At 38.5% G+C, this 24,063-nt stretch overlaps 1 protein-coding gene across 2 annotated transcripts; it reads left to right on the plus strand.

The window, feature by feature from the left end:
* The first annotated feature begins 1,065 nt into the window (after positions 1-1,065).
* On the plus strand, positions 1,066-22,519 carry MGARP (mitochondria localized glutamic acid rich protein). Of its 2 annotated transcripts, XM_020967507.2 has the most exons (5): positions 1,066-1,210; positions 9,071-9,174; positions 10,534-10,639; positions 13,157-13,618; positions 19,003-22,519. In XM_020967507.2, exons 1-4 carry the CDS (start codon positions 1,126-1,128, stop codon positions 13,597-13,599), a joined length of 738 nt encoding a protein of 245 aa, XP_020823166.1. In that variant the 5' UTR covers positions 1,066-1,125; the 3' UTR covers positions 13,600-13,618; positions 19,003-22,519. The 2 variants fall into 2 exon arrangements, with proteins under 2 accessions (XP_020823166.1, XP_020823165.1); XM_020967506.2 differs by lacking the exon at positions 19,003-22,519 and having other exon boundaries at positions 13,157-16,730.
* Positions 22,520-24,063: the final 1,544 nt, after the last annotated feature.

The raw sequence follows: 24,063 nt of genomic DNA on the forward strand, positions 1-24,063 counted from the left end.
CAGGTCTTCTTGACTCCAAATCCAGTGTTGTATTTGCTATATTATTTTGCCTCTAAGGTATAAATGATCATATCTGTTATACTCAAACTATACTGAAATCATTCAAGACAACATGTTAGGATGCTAGACGTGAAGCCAACAGTCTAGCATTTCCTATTCATGGAAATACTTATTTGACTTATCCAGAGCAATAGAGAAGCATTTTCTGTCCTAGAGACACTGGAATTTTAATCCATTACATTCATATACCACACCTTGTTCAGCCATTCCCAACTGATGGGCGTCCTCTCAATTTCCAATTCTTTGCTACCACAAAAAGAGCTGCTATAAATATTTTTTGTGCATGTGGGTCCTTTTCCCATTTGTATCATCTTTTTGGGAGCCCCCTTTCTCCCAACCTATAATTTCATGGGTGTTCGAACTCCCCCTACAAATGCAAATAGGTCCCTGTTCTACAGCTTTGGATGTTAGTTGCCTGGGGTCACTGAAATGTTTAGGGACTAGCCAATAGGTGTCGGAGATGGAGCTTGAATGCAGATTTTCCAGGCTCTGAGGCTAGATCTAGCCACTGTGCCAAACTGTCTCTAACCTGGAACGAAGGCACTTAAATGCTTGCTTTGAATAGATTAAAGTACATCCTTGATGTGATGTGCATTTCTCTTGGGTCTCACAACTCCCTTATGTTAAGGCCCTAGTGTCCCTTTTTAGGATTTTTTAGATGTAAGGGTGAGGAAAGATATAGAGAGTTTAAATTATATATGGCAAGTGATAGACCATTTTCCCTTGGATGCTGTCATATAGCCTGACGTTCTGAAAACTGCCTAGCCTACTCTGAAGAGGGTGGAAAGTAACCAGTATTAACTCAAACAGACAGTGTGCCCGCGGCATGGCTTTTAATTGGCTCCGGAACCAGCCCTAACAGAGTCCCTTGCAAGAGCAGAGCATTTGCCCTGGACGGTCTCTTACTCTAGACTCCCTGTTTCACTGAGAAGAGGGCTGGACTGCCAGTGGCGGCGAGTAGGGACTCCTCCTGGGGGCGGGACCGGGCAGCCCACTATCTTGGGTGGTTCCCTGAGCGGAGCGCTGCTCCGCACTGTGAGACTGGGGTGCTCTGGGTACGGTACTATGTATCTCCGCAGGGCTGTTGGGAAGACTCTGACTTTACCCCTGAGGACCCCGCTTTCCAGCCCCCCACTGCTCTGGAAGCACGGTGAGTGCGCGCGATGCGGCCCCAGAGTGCTGGGAGCCTCGACTAGCCACGATGCTGGGAGCCGTCGGACTGTCAGGCTGGGTATGTGGAGGTGGATAGATGACAGATTCAGGGCACAGGGCATCATGCATTCTGTGAAGTTTAGCTGTGGCCTCCCCCAAGCACATATGATCCCCTCCTTTACTATCGGATCTTGCGAACGAACCCGGCTAGGAGAAGCAGGAGGAAGGGGAAAGAGTTTACCCAGTGTTTGGGGACGCCCCAGTCCAGCACAGGAAAGATGCGCTGAAAGCTTGGAGACCGTCAGAAGTAGAGACTGACTCCAGTTTCTTCTTTTACCTGCGCGCACAATTTGCCTCAGGGATTGGGAGTCGGGACAGATGCGAGGAGATAATGATGATATAAGATTTAGAGCCAGAAAACATCTCCGAAGTCATTTAGTCCAATCTCCTAATCTTACAAATGAGGAAACTGAGGTCCCAAGAGATCTACGGCCACACAGCTATTAAGTTATAGCCAGGATTCCAAGCAAGGGCCTCCAACCCCAGTAGCCAGAGCTCTGGCTGCTAATGGGCTTTTTCAATGAGAGCCCAAGGAGACAATGCTCAGTTTTTAATGGTATCTGCAAGCCTTTTTTGCCAGAAAAGGGACAGAAAGCCTCCCTTCTCCCGTTTATGCCATGGATTCTGAAATCTCTAGTCTCCCATGGATCATAGTATATAGTTTCAGTGCTGGAAGGGACTTTAAAAATCACCTTCATTTTACAGAGCAGAATATGGAGGCACAAAGAGGTTAAGTGAGGAGTTCTGGCATGTCAAAGATAGCTGTCTGGGCTCTTTTGGGTTACAGGCTCGTCTTTTATAATTTTAAGTGTTGTACTGGAAAGAGTGCTGAACCTGGGAGTTCTGCATCTCTTACATAATAGTTTTTTGACAATACTCCTCACTTAAGTTCTTGGAGACTTGGTTTCTTTCTGTAGCTGTAAAATGGGGATAATAAAGATTGTAGCAGAGTCCTTTTGAAGCCCAAATAAACTAGTGTGCCTTGAAGAGCTGTATAAATGCCAGCTATTATTATATTTGTGGGACTACAATCACAGAATAGCTGTTTTAACTGGACCATTAATTAGAAGCCATTTCTGGTCAGCTATGCTGCTTTGGCAAGCACTGTGATGCAATTGCTTAAGGGAGGGGAACCCTAGGTTTGGTCAAAGGACCTTGACTTGAATTTCTGTCACTGGCTGAATGTGTAGTCTTGGCCAACTGACTCCTCTTTCAACCTCAGTTTGTTTTTCACTAGAACAGACTCCAAAATCTGAAATAGGTTTAGAAAGAAGTTTATTAGGTTATTTGTTAGAGGAGAAAGAGGGAGCGAGCTGGAAAGGTGGTTCCCTCTCTCATCTATGCTCTGAAAGGTTTACATTTATATAGGATTGAGACAAGGGCACCCAATCGGGGACCCCACAACGACAGTAAGCAATTTTGCCAAGAGGGCAGCTTGAAAGCAAGGTAGATTGAGATAGATATGAGTAACCATAAATGTTAAATAAAATTTGGGTGAAGCCAAAACACAAGGGAAACCAAAATACAAGCTTGGGTGGACCTATCCCAAATTTTAGGTATGTAACCCAAAACAATAATGCTTTGGGTAGATCCAGGACCCGAGGGAACCCAAAATACTTTGTAACCATCTCTAGCATTCCTGGATAGTTACTGGGGTCAGGGGACCTTCTGGGTGCAATCAACCTTGAATCACATAGGGTTGGATTTAAGCAATATAATAATTTATCCTGAAGAATATAATAAATCATTTTTCTTCATCTGTAAAATGAGGGAATTGGACAAGGTAACCTCAGACATCTCTTTGCTTCACAATCTGTTCTCCAGGCTCAGTGAGAAGGGATCCTCTGTCCCAACCTTCATGGAAAGAGTGCTGGATTTGGAGCAGGAGGACTCAGTTTGAATTTTGACCCCATTTTCTAGGCCATTTACAATCTGGGTAACCTTGAGCAAGTCCCTTAACTATTTTGGGTGGGGCTCAGTTTCTTCCTTCATAAATGAGGGAATTGCAGTAGATGGCTTCTAAGGTTCCTTAGGTCCTTGGATGTTAGGTAATGCTAAGAGCCTACTTAATTAACTGATCCCCTAGGTGCCCTGCAGATGTCTCCAAAAGCAACTTGTTGGACAACAACATCCTTGGCTTTTGAGGGCCAGGATCATATCCTTACTTGTTGCTAATTCTAAGGTTAGAGCTTCCCTATCCTTTGTTAAGGCATCTCTTATAGAGTAAGGAGCTGAAGGAGAAAGAAGCAGGCCAGTGGTGATGGTGGTGATGAGCTGGGGCTCTGGGCAAAGCTGTCCACAGCTGTTGTGCAAGACGGGCTTTCTGGCAGGAGATTTTTGCTTTCTATGTGTCACATACGATCAGGGTACACAGCCTGCCTGCAGGCCAAGGTTAGGGAAAAGCTGTCTCTTGCATCCACAGAAACCAGAAAACTGTGACCTTGTTTCTTTAGAAATTCACAATTCGGGTTGAGGGAAGGAAGAGATAGAAAGATCCAGGTGGTGCCTCAGTGTTCTTTGTTTATTTACTTCATCTATTCAAAAAAGCATTCATTATGTATCTGGCAGGCATTGTGCTAGGTACTTACAAAGTATCAGGATATTTGCAAAGACCGAAAGGAAAGAGTTCTGACCTCAAGGCAAGAGAAAGAGAGAGAGGGGAAAGAGAAGGGGAGAAAGGGAAGAGAGAGAAGGGGGTGGAGAAAAAGAGAAAGGAGAGAGAGAGAGAGAGAGAGAGAGAGAGAGAGAGAGAGAGAGAGAGAGAGAGAGAGAGAGAGAGACTCAGATGGACAGAGAACCCGAGAACCTGAACACAGTACATAACTTTGGGTTGAGTTTTGAATGACAATTTTGTATAAAGTATTTGTTTCAAACATGTGCTCCCAACTTCTAGTAACAAAAGAACACCCCTCCACAGGCAACAAAACCCTCAGGTCACCTTTCTATGGTCTCATACCTGTTTTATGTCTACACAACACAGCTCCAATCAACCAACTGAGCAACTTTCTGCATTAAAGAGATTACTCTTGACTGATATCTCAGGTTAGACTGTAGGTCCTCATTTGTAAAATGAAGGAAATTAAAATGTAAAATTAAGGAAAGAGTTTATCAGCTAAATTAATTAAACCATTTGTTTCATTTATTTGGGGATGTAAGTTATTTAGTTTAATCTAAGCAGCATAGCTTCTCTCACTATGAGAACTTATTTCCCTTTCATTTCTTAGTAGGAGTCCTTTTCTTCACAAAAGCTGATCAATGCTAGTGTTCATGCCTGAGAAACAAGAGGAATATGTAAATATTAGAGCTGATTTTTAAAGTCCCCTAGGAGACATTCCATCATTGTCTCTGTACAGGCTGTCTGCCCTCCCTCCTCACCCAGCTCTTGGATGCCCTCTTCCCTCCAGCATTGAACTCAAGCTCTATCTTCTACAAAAGATTTTTCCAAATTTCCTCAGTTGGGAGTTTCTTCTGAAATTACTCTGTATTTACTTTGTCTTTACTCATTTGCCAATGTGTTCCCTCCACCTGCCACCCCCAGTAAGTCATAAGCTCCTTGGGTGCTAGCATTGTTAAATTTTTAATTTTATAACACTAGCACCTGGTACATCATAGCATTTAATGTTCATTGGATTGAAAAACCTATATAAATAAACACAAAACATAAAGCAGGACCCTTTCCATCAATTTAATGTAAAGTAAAGGCTTTGTTTACAACAGCCTTGTTCCTCTCATCCTTCCAAGAATTGCAGATTCAAAAGGAAACATAGCACAAAGAAAAGAGTGTGGTTCTGTGTAAAGAAAAGAGGTAATGGAAGGCTATTCACGACACTTTAATTTGGTAGCATCCCTGAAGCCTGGGAAAGGGTCCCTGATAGGCATATGTACTCATGGGGTCGGGACCTGGGCTAGGATTCAGTTTTTAGTCAAATCTTTATTCCTTTAAAGCAGACCAACAGCATACATAACGACCATGACTGTAAATAGGGGTGAAAATAATCCTAATGGCAACAAAATCTGAAAAAAATGCAAAGAAGAAAAAAAGATCAGAAACTCTGATGCAAACATGGTGTTTTTGTTAAAGCCAATATAAACATTTAAAAAATAAATTGTAGATCAACAAGATACCTGACTAGACACTTTCCTCAGGCCTCATTAACTCTCAAAAACTCTACCAAAAAGGAATATGTCCCAAATGTAGAGCAAAAAGAGGGAGACCTCCAACAAGAAATTAACAGAAGAGACCACTAATCCTTAAATTGGACCCCTCTCCACCCAGCCTCCACTCCTGGCAGGGACCACACAAACCTACCCCCAGCCTTATGTCTGAGGCTCAGGTATTGGGATCTCTTCTTGCTTCACAGACTTTGTCTATACACCTCACTCACTTCTACCCTCCACTAGCAACAAGCTGCAGATATTGATTCTGCTTAATGGGGAGAAGTTGAGGGAAGGAGAGTGGGAAGCCATCCGGCTCAGGTCTGATGTGGTCCTCTGTTAGCAAACCCTAAGGCTGCAAAGACTTTGCCTGTAACATCTTCAACATCTTCCCTTTGGACTGCAAAAAAGTGCATCCAGTGATACAGCCCACAGAAGGAAAGGAGATAAGCCAAAAAAGGAGCTAGGGGCTAGAATGCATAGCTGCATTCAGGCCTGCAGAAATGGGGACTGGAACTTAGCTAAAGGAGATAAGCCAAAAAAGGAGCTAGGGGCTAGAATGCATAGCTGCATTCAGGCCTGCAGAAATGGGGACTGGAACTTAGCTAAAGCCAGTGATAGGGTATATGGATCTAGGGTTAGAAGGAACTTGGGAGGCCACTGAGTCCAATTAATTCATTTTACAGATGAGTCTGTCCTTCTAGGCACTGATAATGGTAAGGATCCAGCCCAGTGAATATTATTAAATCTTCCACCATGAGAGAAGGGTGAGACAGCTTTACAATCCAACCCTAGGGGTGCATCCACTAGGGGTGGCACGGCAGGGGAGGAAATCATATAGTGAGTGATGGGGAAATATAAAGGAAAAAAAATGTTGAAACATTAACAAACTCAGCAAAAACTCAAAGTGCAAATAAATCAGTAGAAAATATCCTAAAACCAGAAAAAGTGCCGCATCCTTAAAGAGATTACAAACTTAATAGTTTTGTATTAAAGTAAATATTTGTTACTATTGTCATTATTAATAAACCTTTTTCCAGTTACAAAACAGAACAAAAAAACCACAGAGATTACAAAGCTATCTTAAGAGATATTATTAGACAAAGGAAAGGAGACCAATATCTGATGAAATATAGAACTGTGAATCCCAAGAGAGCATGTAAAAACAAGTAATTCTAGAAGGATTCAAAAGAGAGATTAAATTTATAATATAAGAAATTAGGACTAACTACATATATATACACACACATATATGTGTATATATACATCAGAATTTATGGGTCTAAATACAGAAATAAAAAACTCTCATTAGGAACAGAAAAAAATTCAATACATAGCAGAGAATTTCTCAAAAAAAAGTAAAAGAGAGTTTAACAGATTTGGCATGAAAAAATAATTAAGTGGAGAAAAATCTGGCAGAAGATAATCAAAAGATAATAACATTAAAAGAACATGTTATTTTTATACAAGCCAAAGTCATTGACCTCTAAGGCAGGATGTGTAGGGTCTTGTCTCTCAGAACAACATGACAAATAAAAAATCCTGAACACCATTATTCAAGAAATAGTACAAGACAACTGCCCGTAACTTTTGAATATACAAAACAAAGCACCATTGAAAGAATACACAGATTGTCTACAGAAAATAACAACTCTGGGAACAGCTAGGTGGCGCAGTGGATAGAGCACCGGCCCTGAAGTCAGGAGGACCTGAGTTCAACTCTGGCCTCAGACCAAACACTTGACACTAGCTGTGTGACCCTGGGCAAGTCACTTAACCCCAATTGCCTAAAAAAAAAAAAAAACAAAAAGAAAATAACAGCTCTGTGCTTCAAACTCCAAGACACATAGTGTTCAAATGTAATAATTCTAATGACAAACAGCAAATTCAGCAAGCAGCCCAAGAGAAAGGCCTTTAAATACAAAGGAAAGGAAATTTGAATAACAGAAGATTTTCTGTACCCCTCCCAACCACTGAAAAGAATGGAATATTACTATATTTGGAAAAGCAAAGGAGCTCAATCTGTAACTCCAAATGACATGCCCTGCAAACAGAGGCCTAATTATCATTGGAAAAAGAGGGATGTTTAACAAAAAGAGGCATTCCTGCAAAAACAAAAAATTTTAAAAACCAAAGCATAGTGGCAGCTAGGTGGCTCAGTGAATAGAGAGCAATGGCCATGGAGTCAGGAAGACCTGAGTTCAAATTTGGCCTCAGACCAAACACTTGGCCCTTACTAGCTGTGTGACTCTGGGCAACTTAACCCCAATTGCCTAAAAAACAAACAAACAAAAAACAAAAAAACAACTAAGGACTTCCTGCCTAAGGCCCAGTGCTCCATCTACTGCACTAACAAGCCACCTCTGAAAAGCAAAGACACAAATAGAATCAAAATGAATTTAGAACAACATTTACTATTCAAATGAATCCAAAAATGCTGGAGTTGCAACCATGCTAATAGGGAGTACAAATATAAAAATTCACAATATGAACAGAGATTAATTCTTTTCTATTCTACTCAATAAATCCCAGTAGAGGTGAAATGGAAACAGTACTGGACCTGGAATCAGGAAGACCTGAAATCAAATCATATCTGGAACATTTACTAGCTGTGTGACCCTGGACAAGCCACTTAACCTCTTCATCCTCCATTTTTTCTTCTGTAAAATAAAAATAATTATAGCATCCACCTCTCAGAGCTTTTGTGAGAATAAAGAGATATAATATTAGGAAATAGCTTTGCAAACCTTCAAGCACTATAGAATGTCAGCTATAAGAGCTTAAGAATCTAATGAATACATATAAATACAGAAAGATTTATATGAATGGATTCAAAGTGAAGTAAGCAGAGCCAGGGAAACAATATACACAAGGACTATCATAATGTAAGTGGAAAGAAAAACAATGACAACACAATTTCATCTGAGTACTGTGAAACTATAATGACCACGGTTGCCCCAGAAGAGAGGAATGAGAAGAAACCTTTCCCCAATTTTTTTTTTTGCAGAATGACTTTCCCAGGGTCACACAACTAGTAAGTGTTATGTGTCTGAGGCTGGATTTGAACTCAGGTCATCCTGAATCCAGGGGCGGTGCTCTATCCACTGCACCACCTAGGTGCCCCTGTATTTTATTTCTTTAAACAAGACTTTTCTTGTATTTCTGTTATGACCCATACGTAAGATTGACTATGAAAACAAATCCATATTTTTGATACCTAATGTGAAAACAACCGAATCCTATAGCTACTAAAGTTTATTATATGATTTAGTAGATTTTAAAAGATAACATTAAAATAGTTATGTAGTCAATGAGCATCTGTTTTTCCCTGTTTCTTATAGCTCCTTTCCCTTGCAGGGGAATTGGTGGGATGGAGCTTTGGTGTTTCTTCCTCTCTTTCTATTGATTTTTTAGTTTTATTAGAAATATTTTGTTACATAAATGTTTCATTTCTGTGTTAAATACAATCTGTTTATATTGAAATAAAAATGTTTCAAATAAGCATCTGAACTTATCTTTGAATGAAGTAATCAGTAATGCAGAACTGAATTGAATTTGTAATGTGCTTTTTAATGTAATTTAATGTAATTATTTTAAACTGTCCATTGTGATAGAAGTAACGTAAAAAAAATTTTTTTTACAGCATCCCTTCGACAGATGTCAGCTAAGAGAGTCCCTGAATTAGCTGGGTCAAACATGATATATTATCTCTTTGTTGGTGTCACTGTTAGTGCTGGTGGATATTATGTAAGTGTTTTTATAACTATAATATTACAGGGCTTATATATGGTGATGATCTATGTTATGCAAAGCAATGGGATGATTAGAAAAAAGCTAGTTTCATAGCATCATAATTTTCTTTGTTTTATAAAGTTCAGGGACCAATGTTTGACCACTCCTATGGACTATAAAATTGTGATGTTCATGGTCCCAAATATTAACTCTAATTGCACTGGGATGAATGTCATATATTGTAGTCTTACATGAATGTAAGTGAATGAAGGCAGCCCATATGTGAAACGAAGGAAATTTTCTATCAGGAAAGATCACTATGCACTTACTGCTTCAGTTACTCATTGCATACAGATTCGTTTAAACAGCATGACAGCAGTAATTCGACCAATTACTTGAGGCATTGTAAATGTGCATTATTCTAGATGGCAATCTGTGAGTCAGGATTGTAGATGAATCAGAAAATGTTTGTATGATTTGGTCTCAACATGATTTATTAAGTTAAATTGTCACTCCCTTATTTTCATCACTTTATCTCACTTGATAGAATATTTCAGTTTTCTTCCTTTTAAAAGCAGTTTGGAAAGATTACTGGATTTGGGGTCAGAAGAGCTGGGTTTCAATTCATGATCTGCTGCTTTCTACCCATATGATCTTGGGCAAGTCTGAGTGTTAATTTTCCCATCTGAAAAATGAGAAGGGGGCGAGATGATATCTAAGGTTCTTTCCAGCTCTAAATCTATTCACCTGATTGTTTCCAGCTTCATATCTTATGGCCTGCTCATTATTTTGTTGCCGGAAGAGAACTGGTGCAGAGGCCAAAAAGCTGGTTTTAAGAGTCAGAAAGGTCTGGGTTCAAGACCTGCTTTGACCCCTTTTAGCTATATGACCATGTGCAAAACATTTCACCTCCCAGTGCTTCAGGGATCCCTTTAAGACCATAAACTACAAATTGTTGATCAGCATCAGTGGAAAGAGTTTTCACCCAGGAGTTCCTCCCCACCCCTGCCCCAGCCAAAGAAAGAAAGAGAGAAAGAAAGAAAGAAAGAAAGAAAGAAAGAAAGAAAGAAAGAAAGAAAGAAAGAAAGAAAGAAAGAAAAAGGAAGGAAGGAAGAAAGAAAGAAAGAAAGAAAGAAAGAAAGAAAGAAAGAAAGAAAGAAAGAGAAAGAAAGAAAGGAAGAAAGAAAGAAAGGGCAGCAAAAAAACCCCCCATATATTTCATAGTATCAAATCTTCTTTTTTCTTCCAAGCAAGAAACCCATAACAAATCATATTCCATTTTTAATGATTAAATCTAGGGAATTATATCACTAGAACTCAGTATCATCATTCTAAGAGCTCTGGAATTAAATACAGGTATACATTTGCTTTCAGGCTTACAGGACATTCACATCAGACCAGTCTCGGTACACAGAACGTATCAATAACATGCAAGTGAAAAGTACTATGAGGGAATCACCAGAGACGCTGCAACATCCAGGTAAAAGCTTTCTTCTTTTTCGTCTACCCTGACACACAAAACATCCTATGTTTTTAAAGCATGTGCATTGAACTGTTTGCCATTGCTTTCCATTCTGAGGAAATCCAGAATCTGAGACTGAAAGGTTGCTCATTCAACAGGAAAAATATAATTTGAAACCTAATGAAATGTGTTTGGGATGGTAAAATTTGATTAATAAAAATGCTTTCAGTTTGGTACTAGGTCTGAATCCCAACTCTGCTGCTTGCTACCTGTACAACCTTGGACACCTCACATTATCTCTCTGGGCCTCAATTTCCTTATCTGTAAAATGAGGGCGTTGAACTGGATGACCTTTAAGATCCTTCCAGCTCTGGAGCTATGATACTGTGAATCTATATTGCTGACCAACTGCTTTGACTCCTTTGTGTTTGGAAGTATTATCTATTATCTTTCAGGGTTTTGGCTTCATTCAGTTCATGGAATCCAGGGCATTCATATTTGTCTAGCTCAGCAGTTTGAGATAAAGGAATAAAGTTGTTGGGTCTTTTTTTTCCCCACAAAGCACAAAGTCATTTTCATTCCAATACTGTCGTTGTCTGCTTGTGTTTCTAACCAGAATCCACTAGACTACAAAGTCATTTAGATGTTTGGGATTGAATGGCACCTCTTTAACCTGATCAATTTGGGGAAATAGAGATGTGACATTTTTTTCTTTTCAAATTTCAATTGTATCATAATAGATTTTGTATTTAGTTCCTCCCGGTTTGTACATGTTTTACACTTCCTTATTTGTTTATCTGTTGTCTACTCCCACCCCTACCCCCTTAGTAGCATAGGAGGGCAGGAACTTTTTTTTTCTTTGTACTCCATTGCTGAGGACCTTTATTAGGTACCTACTATGTGCCAGGGACTATGCTAAGCACTGACAATACAAAGACAAAAGTGAGATAGAATAGAATTGGTGCCTTATATTAATTCCTTTGCTTTCATTCAAATTTTATTCCAACTTGATAATGGTTCTCCCGAATTGTAAAGTGCTATCCAAATATACAGTATTATTAAGATAGGGTAGAGGGGAAAATGAATCAGTTAATGAATAAAAAACATTCATAGAGTATTGCAAAGCACTGTGCTAACAAATATGTGAATGATACTTCTCCCTTCACTTTGCTTTGTACAGTAATGGAATGATCCAGTACCTGGATGCTTGTAAAGAATGATAATAATAATAATAATAATAGCAACTGATGTTTACACAAAGTGTTCCAAAAGACAGCGTAGTTTTTTAAAAATAGTATTTTATTTTTCCAATTATGTGTAAAGACAATTTTTAACAGTCATTTTTTTAATAAGATTTTGAATTCTAAATTTTTCTTCCTCTCACCCTTCCCCTCGATCCTCCTTAAGACAGTAAGCAATTTGATATTGGTTATATATGTCAACCATGTAAACCATATTCCCATATTAGTCATGTTGTGAGATAAGAAATAGAACAAAAGAAAAAAAATCTTAGTGAAGTTTTAAAGATAAATCTTTAAGCTTTTTTTTTAGCTTAAATTTAGATAAATCTTCCAGCTAATTAAAGCTAAAGCTTAAAATTGCACCAAGTTTTTTGGGACACCAAGTAGCAATTTAAGATTTGTAAAGTGCTTTAAATATATTATTTCATTTGATCCCCACTACAACTCTGTGTGGTAGGCACTACTTCATTTTACAGATGAGGAAATGGAGCTTCAGGAATGTTAAATGACTTGTCTGTGGAGTTACAAGAACATTAGTTCTTCCTAATTTCATGTACAGGACTTTTTCCACAAAACCACCCTAAAATGGAGTCCCATGGATGAAGTAGTCTCAATTCCATTCCATTCCTTTCAATAAACACTTAGGAAGGGTCTATTATGTGGTTGTAATCTTGGTATAAAGACAAAAAGTAGTTAAGATATTTGTAGTTTATTATAAGTTTATAGTCTGCTATATGAGGTGATAAACCACGTAGACCAATAATACTGCCACAAAGTACGTACAAAGTCATTCGAAGTTAATTTTTGAGAGAGAGAGAGAGAGAGAGAGAGAGAGAGAGAGAGAGAGAGAGAGAGAGAGAGAGAGAGAGAGAGCGCAATGATAATATCAGGAAGCATCAGCAAAATAATTAGTATAGGAGATGGCAGCTGAGATGTGTTTTGAAGGAAGCTAGGTAGTCTGCAAAGGAGTGGAGGGAATGCCAGGGAGGGAGCGGGGTGTAGGAACCACCTGTGCAAAAAGTAGAGAAGAGGTAGATAGAATGATGATTTTGGAGGTCCCTTTCAACTTGGAAATTTGGTGAATTTAAATGATCATACTTTCAGTAACAGATAGCAGTTGCTAATTGAATGGTTTTTTTATCTTCTATCTTTGTAGAACACAAGCAGTAGGTTTTCATCACATCACATTATTACTTTGACAATATTTATAATGAAAATAAGCGGTTTGGGCTTTTATTTTCCTGCTATTTTTTTTTTCCTTTTGTATGTCTTTTAATGAAATGAATCTCAACAGATGAGGAAGTAAAGCCCACAGAAACCAATGAAGGCAGTTCAGAAGCCCCTAAAGATACTTCTTCTTTGGAGGCTGGTTTGGCAACAGCTGAAGAAATTCCAGATGTGGAAGATGCAGCCCTGGAGGAGACTTCTGCAGTCAGTGTTGAAGCTGGCTCAGAGGAGACTCTGGTAGTCAGCGTTGGAGCTGGTCCAGAGGAGACTCAGGCAGTCAGTGTCGAAGCTCATCTAGAGATCAGTGAAGTTGCTATGGTCAGTGTAGAATCAGGGCCAGAAGTCACATTTGCAGCTGTGCCGGAGGTGGCTGAGGCCAGTGACAAAGCTCCTAAGCCTGAGGAAGCCTCAGCTGTAGATACTGAACTGGAGGAAGACAAGAAATCTCCCCCCGAAGCTGAAACCTGTACAGAGGCTGAGTTACAGGAAGAAGCCCCTCCCCAGGCCTGAGGCTGCCTTAGCCCGAAGGGTAACCTAATCTTCCTTTGCTACTAAAAAAGCCTCTAGGCCAGGAAAGATGTCAGAATGTGGGTGAGAGTTATGTGTAAATTCCAGGAAGAATTACTGTTCATTCAAGGTTACTTTCTCAACACTTTGATGTGCTTTGAAAAATTATGGAGTCACTTGACGGGTTTGGGGAATGCATTTATTTGTAAATGTCCTAGGAAATTTCTTCTCTGAGAGTGAGGGAAGCACAGTAGAGTTGGAGAGGTCTGCTTTATTGGTGTTTTTCTTTTTAAAATTCAAAGTGATTACAATTAGCTGTCTACACAATCCCAAATTGCTTTTAATTTTGAACTGTTAAATCCCTTTCAGTCTTGTGGGCCTGGATACAGTGGCTCTTGAATATGAAATCAAATCAGTGAAATTAGTGAACATTTTTATTGTTTCCAAATTCATTCCACTAACAGTTATAGATATTCAATTGGAACTTGCACATTTTATGTTCTTGGTGAGATAAGAGCTGCATCTATTTCCATTATCTCTTCCCAACCCAAATCATTTTATCCTACTCCCTACCTACAACTCACCTGTCTGACTTCTCTATGTTAAATGGGATAGTTGGATATGTTTCTTTTCCCTCAGTACAAGTATACTACTACAGATTTGAGACTGGTGGCCATCATGAGTTGGTCTAAAATTAAAAATAACTTTCCTATAAGGCAGTCATGTAGTTGGCTGTGAGACAATTACATTCCTCGCCCAATCTCATTTTGATTTTCACTTGTGTGTAAAAACTCTTGAACTACTGAGTGAAGGCTCTTACTGTCTCTAAAAATAAATTGCGAAAATATCTAAATAATGAAAGGAAGTAGAATCTGTTTTAATGTTGTTCTTCAATCCAATTCAAACAGCACTTATTAAGTGCCTAGAACGTACAAGCAAAAACAAAACAAAAAGAGTGTGCCAAGCAATTCACCGTGTGAAGAGGAAAGATGGAGCAATTAATAGAACCAATGTAATGGAAAGTGCTAGATTTGGAGAATCAGAATTTGAACCTCTGGCACTTAATACCTGTGTGACCAGAGGCAAGTTTTTAACCTTTGAGCCTCAGTTTGCTCCTCTGTAAAATGAGGGGAGTTAGCCTAGTTGATCCCTAAGTTTGATTCCAGCTCAAAACCTATACTACTACTGTAACCTCTTCAGATATTTGAAAGATCTCCCTTGCTATTTAAAATAATAAACCCACTTTCCCCTTTGCCTTCAGGAGTATGCCAACACCATCATTTCTTCCCTCTCCCCTAAAAGAAAGAAGGGGAGATAACCCACTCTCTTAGTCATCCCTCCCACTGTATTTCCCCTTTGCCCTGGGGTCACATAAATAAGGGGGAAGAATAATTCCTCCAGAGTTGGTGACCTACATAGCTTGTGGTAATAGAAATTTCGCAAAATCTCAGCGTGGGAAGGGACCAAAAGGCCATCTCCTCTTTGTGATAGCCCCTAACAAATGGTAATGCAACTTTTGCTTACAAACAATGTCACAACTCTAGAGTTGGAAGGAACCTTAGAGATAGATCATCTAGATTCTTAAACTTTATTAACCTGGGATTCTTAACTTTTATTGTGTTATATAGCCCTTTGACAATCTGGTGAAGCCTATGACCCCTACTCAGAATTTTTTAAATGAATAAAACAAAATATACAGGATTACAAATTAAACCAATTATATTGAACTTATCTATCTAATCAATCTGTCTGTCTTCTGTCTATCTATCTATCCAGCTAGGTGGTGAAGTGGAAAGGGTACAGGTTGTGGAGTCAAGAAGATTCATCTTCCTGAGTTCAAATCTGGCCTCAGACACTTACTAGCTGTGTGACCTTGGGCAAGTCACATCACCCTGTTTGCCTCAGTTTCCTCATCTGTAAAATGAACAGGGGAAGGAAATGGCAAACCACTACAGTATCTTTGCCAAGAAAGCCCCTAATGGGGTCATGAGGAGTCAGACATGACTGAAAAATTCCCAAACAGCAATGTATGTATATATTTTATATATACATTGTGTGTGTTTGTGTACCCAAAGTTAAGAACTCTTACTCTACAGCTTGTTCTCCTTCCTAGTGGAAATGGAGGTGGGGGGAGGGAACAGGGAAGGGGAGGGATAAAAAAAGCATTTTGTGCTCTAGGCAAGGTGTTCCTGTCCTGTAGAGGCTTTTGCGCTTTCGCTGTTATACATGTGGCTTCATTTATCACAAAATAAAATATGTATGTGCTGAGGAAAGTGGAATTTTCCAGCATTAAAAGCATGAGTTAAAAAAAAAGTGTCATGCATTGTGCCCTCTTCAGTATTGTACCACAGGCAACAGTTAACTTTGCCTTCCTCTGGTTCCCATTAGGTTATAGGTGGAGAAACTTGGGCAAATTAGAAGGAAATAAGTCAAAGCCGCACATTTTATCCAGTTTTTAACTCTTGAAATGAACGTAAGCCGACATGACTAATGTGGAAACATGTTTAATTTGATTGTATAGCCTATTATCAGATTGCTTGCCATCTTGGGGAGGGGGGAGGTAAGGGAGGGAGGGAGAAAAAAAATTGGATTTCAAAATCTTATAAGAAAGAATGTTGAAAACTAAAAAAATAAATAAATTTTAAAAAGAAAGAAAAAAGACATTTAACCATGATCAAATGAAATTATATCTATAAAACATGGTTCAAACCTGAAGGCATTATATAAATGTCATCTATTACTGCTTGTAGTTTTATAACGGAATCTGGCTTCCTTTGTCCAGAAGACTTGGAGGACTGGGTCCTATATAGATTAAGTGTCTTGCCCAAGGCCACACAGTGAGTTACAGGCAGATCTGGACAAGAGCTCATGTCTCCAGGCTTCACACACACACACACACACACACAGTTGTATGCTTCACGCACAATGTGCTAAATGATTTCTAATTGTTTATAATCTTCTTTGTACAACATCTGTGAATTGAACAATTTCTGATAGAAGGAATATCAGCAGCTCCCTGGAGTACATCCTCCTTCATGCACCACTCTAAAGATATTTTTTAAAATGGTTTATCTGAGAATTATTCTGTAAATAATATTAAACATAATACAATGAATTAAAATGTTTTTCAATGATACACTTTTACATGACATTGATTTAAATTAACCTTTGGTGTGAATCTGTGTCTTCATTGTGTTTGGGTGTCTGTTGTACTAGCAAAAACTTATGGACTAAAATAACATGTATTTTTCCTCTTCCCCAAATAGCACAGGGATGCAAATTGATGCATTATAGCCATTTTTTCTTAAGTAGAGACAAAACTCATTAATTTGTACTATACTAACAGCACCTGCGATAATTTGTTATAATTAGAATTTGTAGTAATTAGAATCCAGCTGGGATGAATTTCACCTTTTACTGGTTAGAACCTCTTCTATAAAATGAGGGGGCTGGACTCAGGGGTGTACTAGAGCCAGCTCAAAGAGGCAATTGTTAAATTTTCAGCATTTGTATCTCAGAAACTGGCAAATGCTACAAACCAGGGCTTGATTTATTGTTTTGTTGGTTTTCTAGACGTAAGAAAGTGATAGAGAAAACGTTAAAAATGCAAATTAAACTTAAAAGTGTGTCCTGCAAAAATCCCCTTCCTGCCAAGAGCTGGTTTTTAAGCATTTACCTATAAATGCCTGGTAGATGATCTCTCAAGTACCTTTCAGCTTTAACACTCTATAAGCCTATCACTCCATGAAGAAATGTCTTTTTCCTAAGTTAATGACAATTAACCCACTTACAAGGAGAATAAACTGCTTTTTAGAATTTTAGTCATTAATTATGTGAGCAAGGATACTATTAATTACAGAAGAGTTGTATTCACTAATAAGCATGCTTGCAGGATTTCCATTTGAAAACACCCTAATAGTTACTGCAGGATATCCTGTGTGTTTGAAGGAAATAAAGTTCATTTCTTTAAAAATATGTAACTCAAGGGCAGCTAGGTGGCGCAGTGGATACAGCATTGGCCCTGGATTCAGGAGAACCTGAGTTCAAATCCAGACTCAGACACATAACACTTACCAGCTATGTGACCCTGGGCAAATCACTTAACCCCATTGCCTAACCTCCCCCCAAAAAATGTAACTCAAACTGACACTTCTCCTGATTATCCATATTACTAAAGTTTTATGATATTTATAATATTCTGAATTGTTAACTTTAAAGTAAAATATTTTGGTCACCTTGTGGACACCAAAGAGAGTTATCATAATTCTGTTCAGAGTAAAAAATATGTGACATACAAATAGTTGTTTGATCTAGTAGCTGATGAACATATCACACACGGGTTACCTTGGGTTTTTTTTAATAGTATTTTATTTTTTCCCCAAGTGTATGTCAAGATAATTTTAGCATTCATTTTTATAAAATTTTGAGTTCCCAATTTTTCTCCTTCCCTCCCCTCCTCTCTTCTAAAATGGTAGGCAATTTGATATAGGTTATATATGTGCAATTATGTAAAACATATTTCCATATTAGTCACAGTTGTGAAAGAAGAAACAGATCAAAAGGGAAAAAAATTAGCAAGTGAAAAAAGATGGGTTCCCTTATTACATAAGAGTTGATTTTAAAGCATACAAATATAATAATGTATACTTAGTACGAAAACTCTACTAGAGATTGTTTAGACTTTCTTTGAAGATTCAGGACCTTGGAGTGACTCAGGGTCATTGTTAGGCACATCAATTGTCACTGTAATGGCAAACAACCATTGCTGTTTGTAGAGATCTAAGACTGGCAGGACTCCGAACAAAGTTAGTCTTCAGAATTAAGAGAAACATAAAACGACTTCTATTAGCTTATCCAGGATGAAGAAAATATAATCAAGGAGACAACTTGCACAATATCATAATAATGTAAAAGAAATCAACACTAAAAATGATAAGAATGCCGATGAAATGCAATAAATAATCTTGACTCTTGGGGCACCAATGATGAAACACTTTTCTCCTCTCTCAGTAGAGAGGTGGTAGACAACAAGTATCAAATGTTGCACACACAGATGCAGTCACTATGATAGCTGGAATGAGGATAGTAAAAAGGAAGTGTCTGAGGTATAAAAAATAAATAGCATCAATAATTTTTAAAAAAAAGAATCCTATTTTTACAGTGTATGAAATAGCATAGCTTGTTTTTAAAACTATTCATGGTATGATCTGTTTCGTTAGGATAGTCAGCCTCAGAAGGAAAAGAAACAAAAATAAACTTGCACCCCATAGTCCAAAGTATTGTGTTATTTAGATCAAAATTCTTTTTTATGCTTCAACTTATATAACATATAATGAGACTCAGGGAGTGGGAGGAACAGGTACTTGCTTTAGCCAACTGATTTTGATTTTTTTTTTCATCTCTTAGGTTCCTGATAAGATGGGAAAGAAGAACTGAGTAGGGATAGAATGGGAAAGAATACAAAGTAGGGGACCTATGTATCATCCACCTGAAGGGACTCAGTCTGGTTGCAGAGTCTGGAACCCCTATATAAGGCTGTTTGAAAACCAATTATGCTTTTCTCAACTTCCTTGGGTGTTATTGGGGGTGGGGGTGGGAGTTCAGTTTACAACCAGGTAAACAACCATTACAGCCAGCTCCTTTTCTGAGCTTTCCCAACTTATACATATACTGCTCCAAATTATCTTGCTCTCTAGAAAAAAGTTCAATCACATATACATTCATCTTATTCTTCCATCTGATACTGAGAATGCTATGGGCCATTTTATCCCAAAAGCATTTAATTTTGTCAAAACTTGGTTAACTTCAGATAAGAAGGGGAAACTTCACAACTGTCCTGCCCAAAGCCAAGGCTGTTCCCAAAAGAGCTTCTTTCTGTGACTTGGGATATTGGGCTGGTGAGAGGCCGTCACGATGACCAGCAGGCCCTATGTTTGGCATTAGCAAAGGTGAGTGGGGTGATCAGTCTCCTCCATTATCCAAGCCACTATCCTCCACCATCCAACCTCAGTGAAAAATGCTGTGCTCCCTTAATTGTATAAATAAAGCAACATCTCTCTTTCTCTCTCTCTCTCTCTCACACACACACACACACACACACACACACACACACACAGACACACATACGCACACGTACTTGATTTACTTCAATTCACTAATACATCAGGAATATATGACCCATAGTCTACAAGTCTTTAGTGAAGGTAAGAAGTGAATGTCTCCTCTTCTCCTCCCCTCTCCCCACCAGGAGATTTTCCAAAAATGGCATTTAAATTACATGGTATGTAGATATTCTTTTGAAAAGGCAGCTTGGTATAGTGGGAGGAACTCTAAATCTGGAAGTAGAGGACTTGGATTTAAATCCCCTTCAGTGATTATTACCGGTGTGACTTTTGGTAAATCACTTAATCTCAGGGGAGGGGAGGCAGACAGGGACAGAGAGAACAGCTAGCATTTATATAGAGCTTTAGGATTTTCAATGCACTTTACATATGCTATCTCACTGGATCCTCATAATAAACCAATGAGGTAGTTGCTATTATCCCCATTATGCAGATGAGGAAACTGAGGCTGAGAGCAGTCAAGTGACTTGCCTAGGGTCACATAACTAGTAAGTGTCTGAGGAAGGATTCAAACCCAGATCTTCCTGATTCCATTGCCCCACTTTCTGATCACCCCTCTGCTCTTACCTTCTGTCTACCTCTACCAGAAGTGAAGCTGGGGTAGGAGGGTGTCTCCCAGGTTCCCATACCATTCTATCTTTTAGCAGAGGAAGAAGCTAAGTTAGAGAATGCTTTCAGATGGCTGCCTCATAGTTACCCTGTATTATTCTACTAGCTCTTTCCCATTCAAATAGCTAGAGGGTACTGTCATCAGTTATATATTGGGGCAGCTAGGTGGGTGCTGTGGATAGAATGCCAAACCTGGAGTCAGGAAGACTCATCTTCCTGAGTACAAATCTGGCCTCAGACACTCACTAGCTGTGTGACCCTGGGCAAGTCACTTAACCCTGTTTGCTTCCATTCCCACATCTGTAAAATGAGTCGGAAAAGGAAATGAGGTCATGAAATGTCAGAAATGACTGAACAACAACCAGTTGTGAAACATGTTGATACCAGAGATAGCAAGAAGCTAAGAGAACACTATATAGAGCAACAACCCTGTGAGGCAGATGGTAAAGTATTAGTATCCCCAGCTTAAAAATGAAGAAACTGCAGCACAGAGAAGTTGTGGCTTATCCAAGGTTACAAAATTAATACATGCCACTCCTGGGCATTGAACCCAGATCATTCCTGACTCCAATTTCAACACTTTCTCTGTTATACCACGTTAAGAAGTTATTTATTTCTATCACTACAGTATCTTTTGCTATAGAACTCAGAGCAAATAAAATTGACTCATTTTGAGAAGGAAACATATACATCTGAGCATATGGAAAAGGGAGGAAAAGTATGACAAAAGTATAATATCATAGAATCAACATTTGTGTCCATGTGAAAGTAGAGGTGGCACTAAGCTGATAATTGTCCCATTATCTGAACTTTTTCATTTTCATTCATGAATAAGCATTTGCAAAAGTGAGTTAACAGACCCATATGGGGTAGAATAAATCCCTCGGTTTGGTCTCATTACAAAGTCACACTATGTCTTTGACTATCCTTCATCTTCTAGGCCAAGATAAAGGCAATGAGAACTATTTGTATTTGGAGGTGTGCCTGCAAAATGCAATAAGCCATCAACAGGCAGTATCTCAAGGACACCTACAAGGACTGACTTGATTTACTGTCACTTATTTTTATAGAAACTTGTCATTGGACCTCACCATCATAACTTTGAGCCAAGAGTTTTAACACACCCAGTCTGGTCTGACCACAACTTTTCTGCATTTGTTAAAATTACATCTCAGCTTAAAGTATTTCTCTTGATATGCCTGCTCCTAGATGCCCTGCTTAAGTTTTGCAGGATCAGAGGATACTGGAGCTAGGATGAACCTCAGAGGCCTTCAGTCCCAGCCATATCTGACCAAAAATCCATTCCACAACATCTCCAATGATGAGCAGTTGAACTTTTATTGGAATATCTCCAATGAGAGAGACCCCACTACCTCTAGTAGTAGTCCATTCTACATTTAGATAGCTTTAATAATTAGGAAATTCAAGTACTTCCATAACTCCATCTCCTGGGATGCTACAAGTCTTCTCTTTCACAGGCTAAACATGCTCAGTTCTCGCAAAAGATCTTCATGTGGCATAGTCTCCATATCTTAGACATTGACTGTTTGACCATGGGCAAATCATTCAACGTGGAGCAGTTAGGTGGCACAGTGCTGGGCTTGGAGTCAGAAGGACCCATCTTTCTGAGTTCAAAACTGGCTTCAGACACTTCCTACCTGTGTGACCCAGGGCAAGTCACTTAATCCTGTTAGCTTCCGTTTCCTCATCTATAAAATAGCTGGAGAAGGAAATGGCAAACCACTCTAGTATCTTTGCAGTATCCCAATATGGAGTCATGGAGAATCAGACATGAATGAAACAACTGAACAACAAAATCACTTAACTCACCTGGGCCTCAGTTTCTTCAACTGTAAAATGAGGGGGTTGGACTAGATGTCCTTGAAGGTCTCTTCCAGTTCTAGATTGAAGATAATGATGATGGGGATGATGAAGTGTAACTGAAATTTAAATGTTGATTTAACTGGGGAAAGAAATTTATTATTGTGCCATCTTGAATGTTTTGGTTAATTCTGTTTTTCTTTGGGGGTGGAGTAGAAGTAAATTCAATATCCCAACTACAATTTATTCTGAGACCAGCTCTAGAGCACCTACAATGTATTTAGAGAAGATTAGTTATGAATGTGCTAACACTTTCTGTACCAAATGTCCATAGACTATCAAAATAAAAAACTCATGTGCTTTTGCCAGCAGTGTGAGACTGATAATCATTGAATAGCAGCATCACTGTCCTTTGTATATAGTTCAGGAATGATTTTGCCCTCATTGTAAAAAGAAAAAGAAAGCACTAGAAAACAATCTCTAGAAATTCCCATTTGTTTCATGGAACTACCATACTGAGCATATCATATTTAACTTATGTTCTTTTCTTTGCTTATAAGTCTTCAACCATTTAAGAAAAAATGAAACAATATTAGGAACTATGAAAGTTAAGAGCTATTACTTTCATTTTTTAGAAGGAAAAATAATTTCAAATAACTTCCTGATTATAGCAACACAATATTTCAAGTACTTTTATAGATTAGGTTTTGATAATTTTACTTTAAAATTTTTGTTGATGTTTTTGTTTTTACACCAGAGTAATTTTCTACCTCAACCCCAGATTAAAACTCCCTTGCAACAAAGATAAGCAATTAAGTAAAAAAAAAATCTATATATCTTTATCTATCTATCTATTTATCTATCTATCTATCTATCTATCTATCTATCTATCTATCTATCTATCTATCTATCCAGTGCAGAAACTGTCCCTGACAATGTCTGCCCTGTTTTATCTTAGTGTCCCTCACTCCTTTGGTGTAAGGGGGATGGTGCCAGTGAATGATATGAAGAGGTGCCACACCATGAAGATGACACTGTGTTCTGAAAGGCTATTCCAGCAGAGGCTAAGCTCTGTCCTGCCAGCCTGGCAATCCTGAAATACAGTGCCTGAGGACTGGCCTTGCTAAGTAAGGTCTGAGAAGCTTGTTTAGAAAGTTGGCCACTAGGTGGTGAATTTTTTTTCTGGTTACAGTAAATCATGAAACGGCCTGCTATGGCCATGGACTGGTTCAAAATCAGTGTCAGCTGCAGAAAGCACCCCTCTGATGAAATCATATCCCTTTGAAGTATGAAGAGTAAATCTCTTGTCTACAGGTAAAAACCAAATAGATTGTTACATAGCCAATACTGATTTTTAATGTCCTGTGGTCATGATGTAGCCGACTAAATCAAGAATGTAATGATATTTTTTATTTAAAAAAGAGTAAAAACAAGAATTTAAAAATTTATTTTAAAATATTAAAAATTAATGAAATTGATGATTTCTTTAAAAATTACTGTCACCTTCCTAGTACTATCATTATAGAGCACTGGCTTTCAAGTCAGAGGATCTGGATTTAAATCCTTTCTCTGTTACTTACAATCTCTTAAACTTAAGCAAGCTACTTATAGTTTATTCATCTGTGAAAGGGCTAGATTAGCTGTCCTCAAAGGTCCCTTCCCATTCCAAATCCATGATCCTATGATCTCTAAGCTCATACTACCCTTGCCATGCCGCTAAAAAGCACAGTTAAGCAAAACAAAGCTACTCATTGACCACATGTGGCAATGGATTCAGCACCTCCTCTTTATCATTCAACCCCTCTGAGGAGGCATACTTCATTATTAGTCCTCATAAAGTCATGACTTTAGAGGATTTTTTTTTCTGTTTTTTTTTTTTTTTTTTTTTGGTGAGGCAATGGGGGTTAAGTGACTT

Source organism: Phascolarctos cinereus, unplaced genomic scaffold, assembly GCF_003287225.1.
Source record: "Phascolarctos cinereus isolate Bilbo 61053 unplaced genomic scaffold, phaCin_HiC Scaffold_9;HRSCAF=440, whole genome shotgun sequence".
Lineage (NCBI taxonomy): Eukaryota > Metazoa > Chordata > Mammalia > Diprotodontia > Phascolarctidae > Phascolarctos > Phascolarctos cinereus.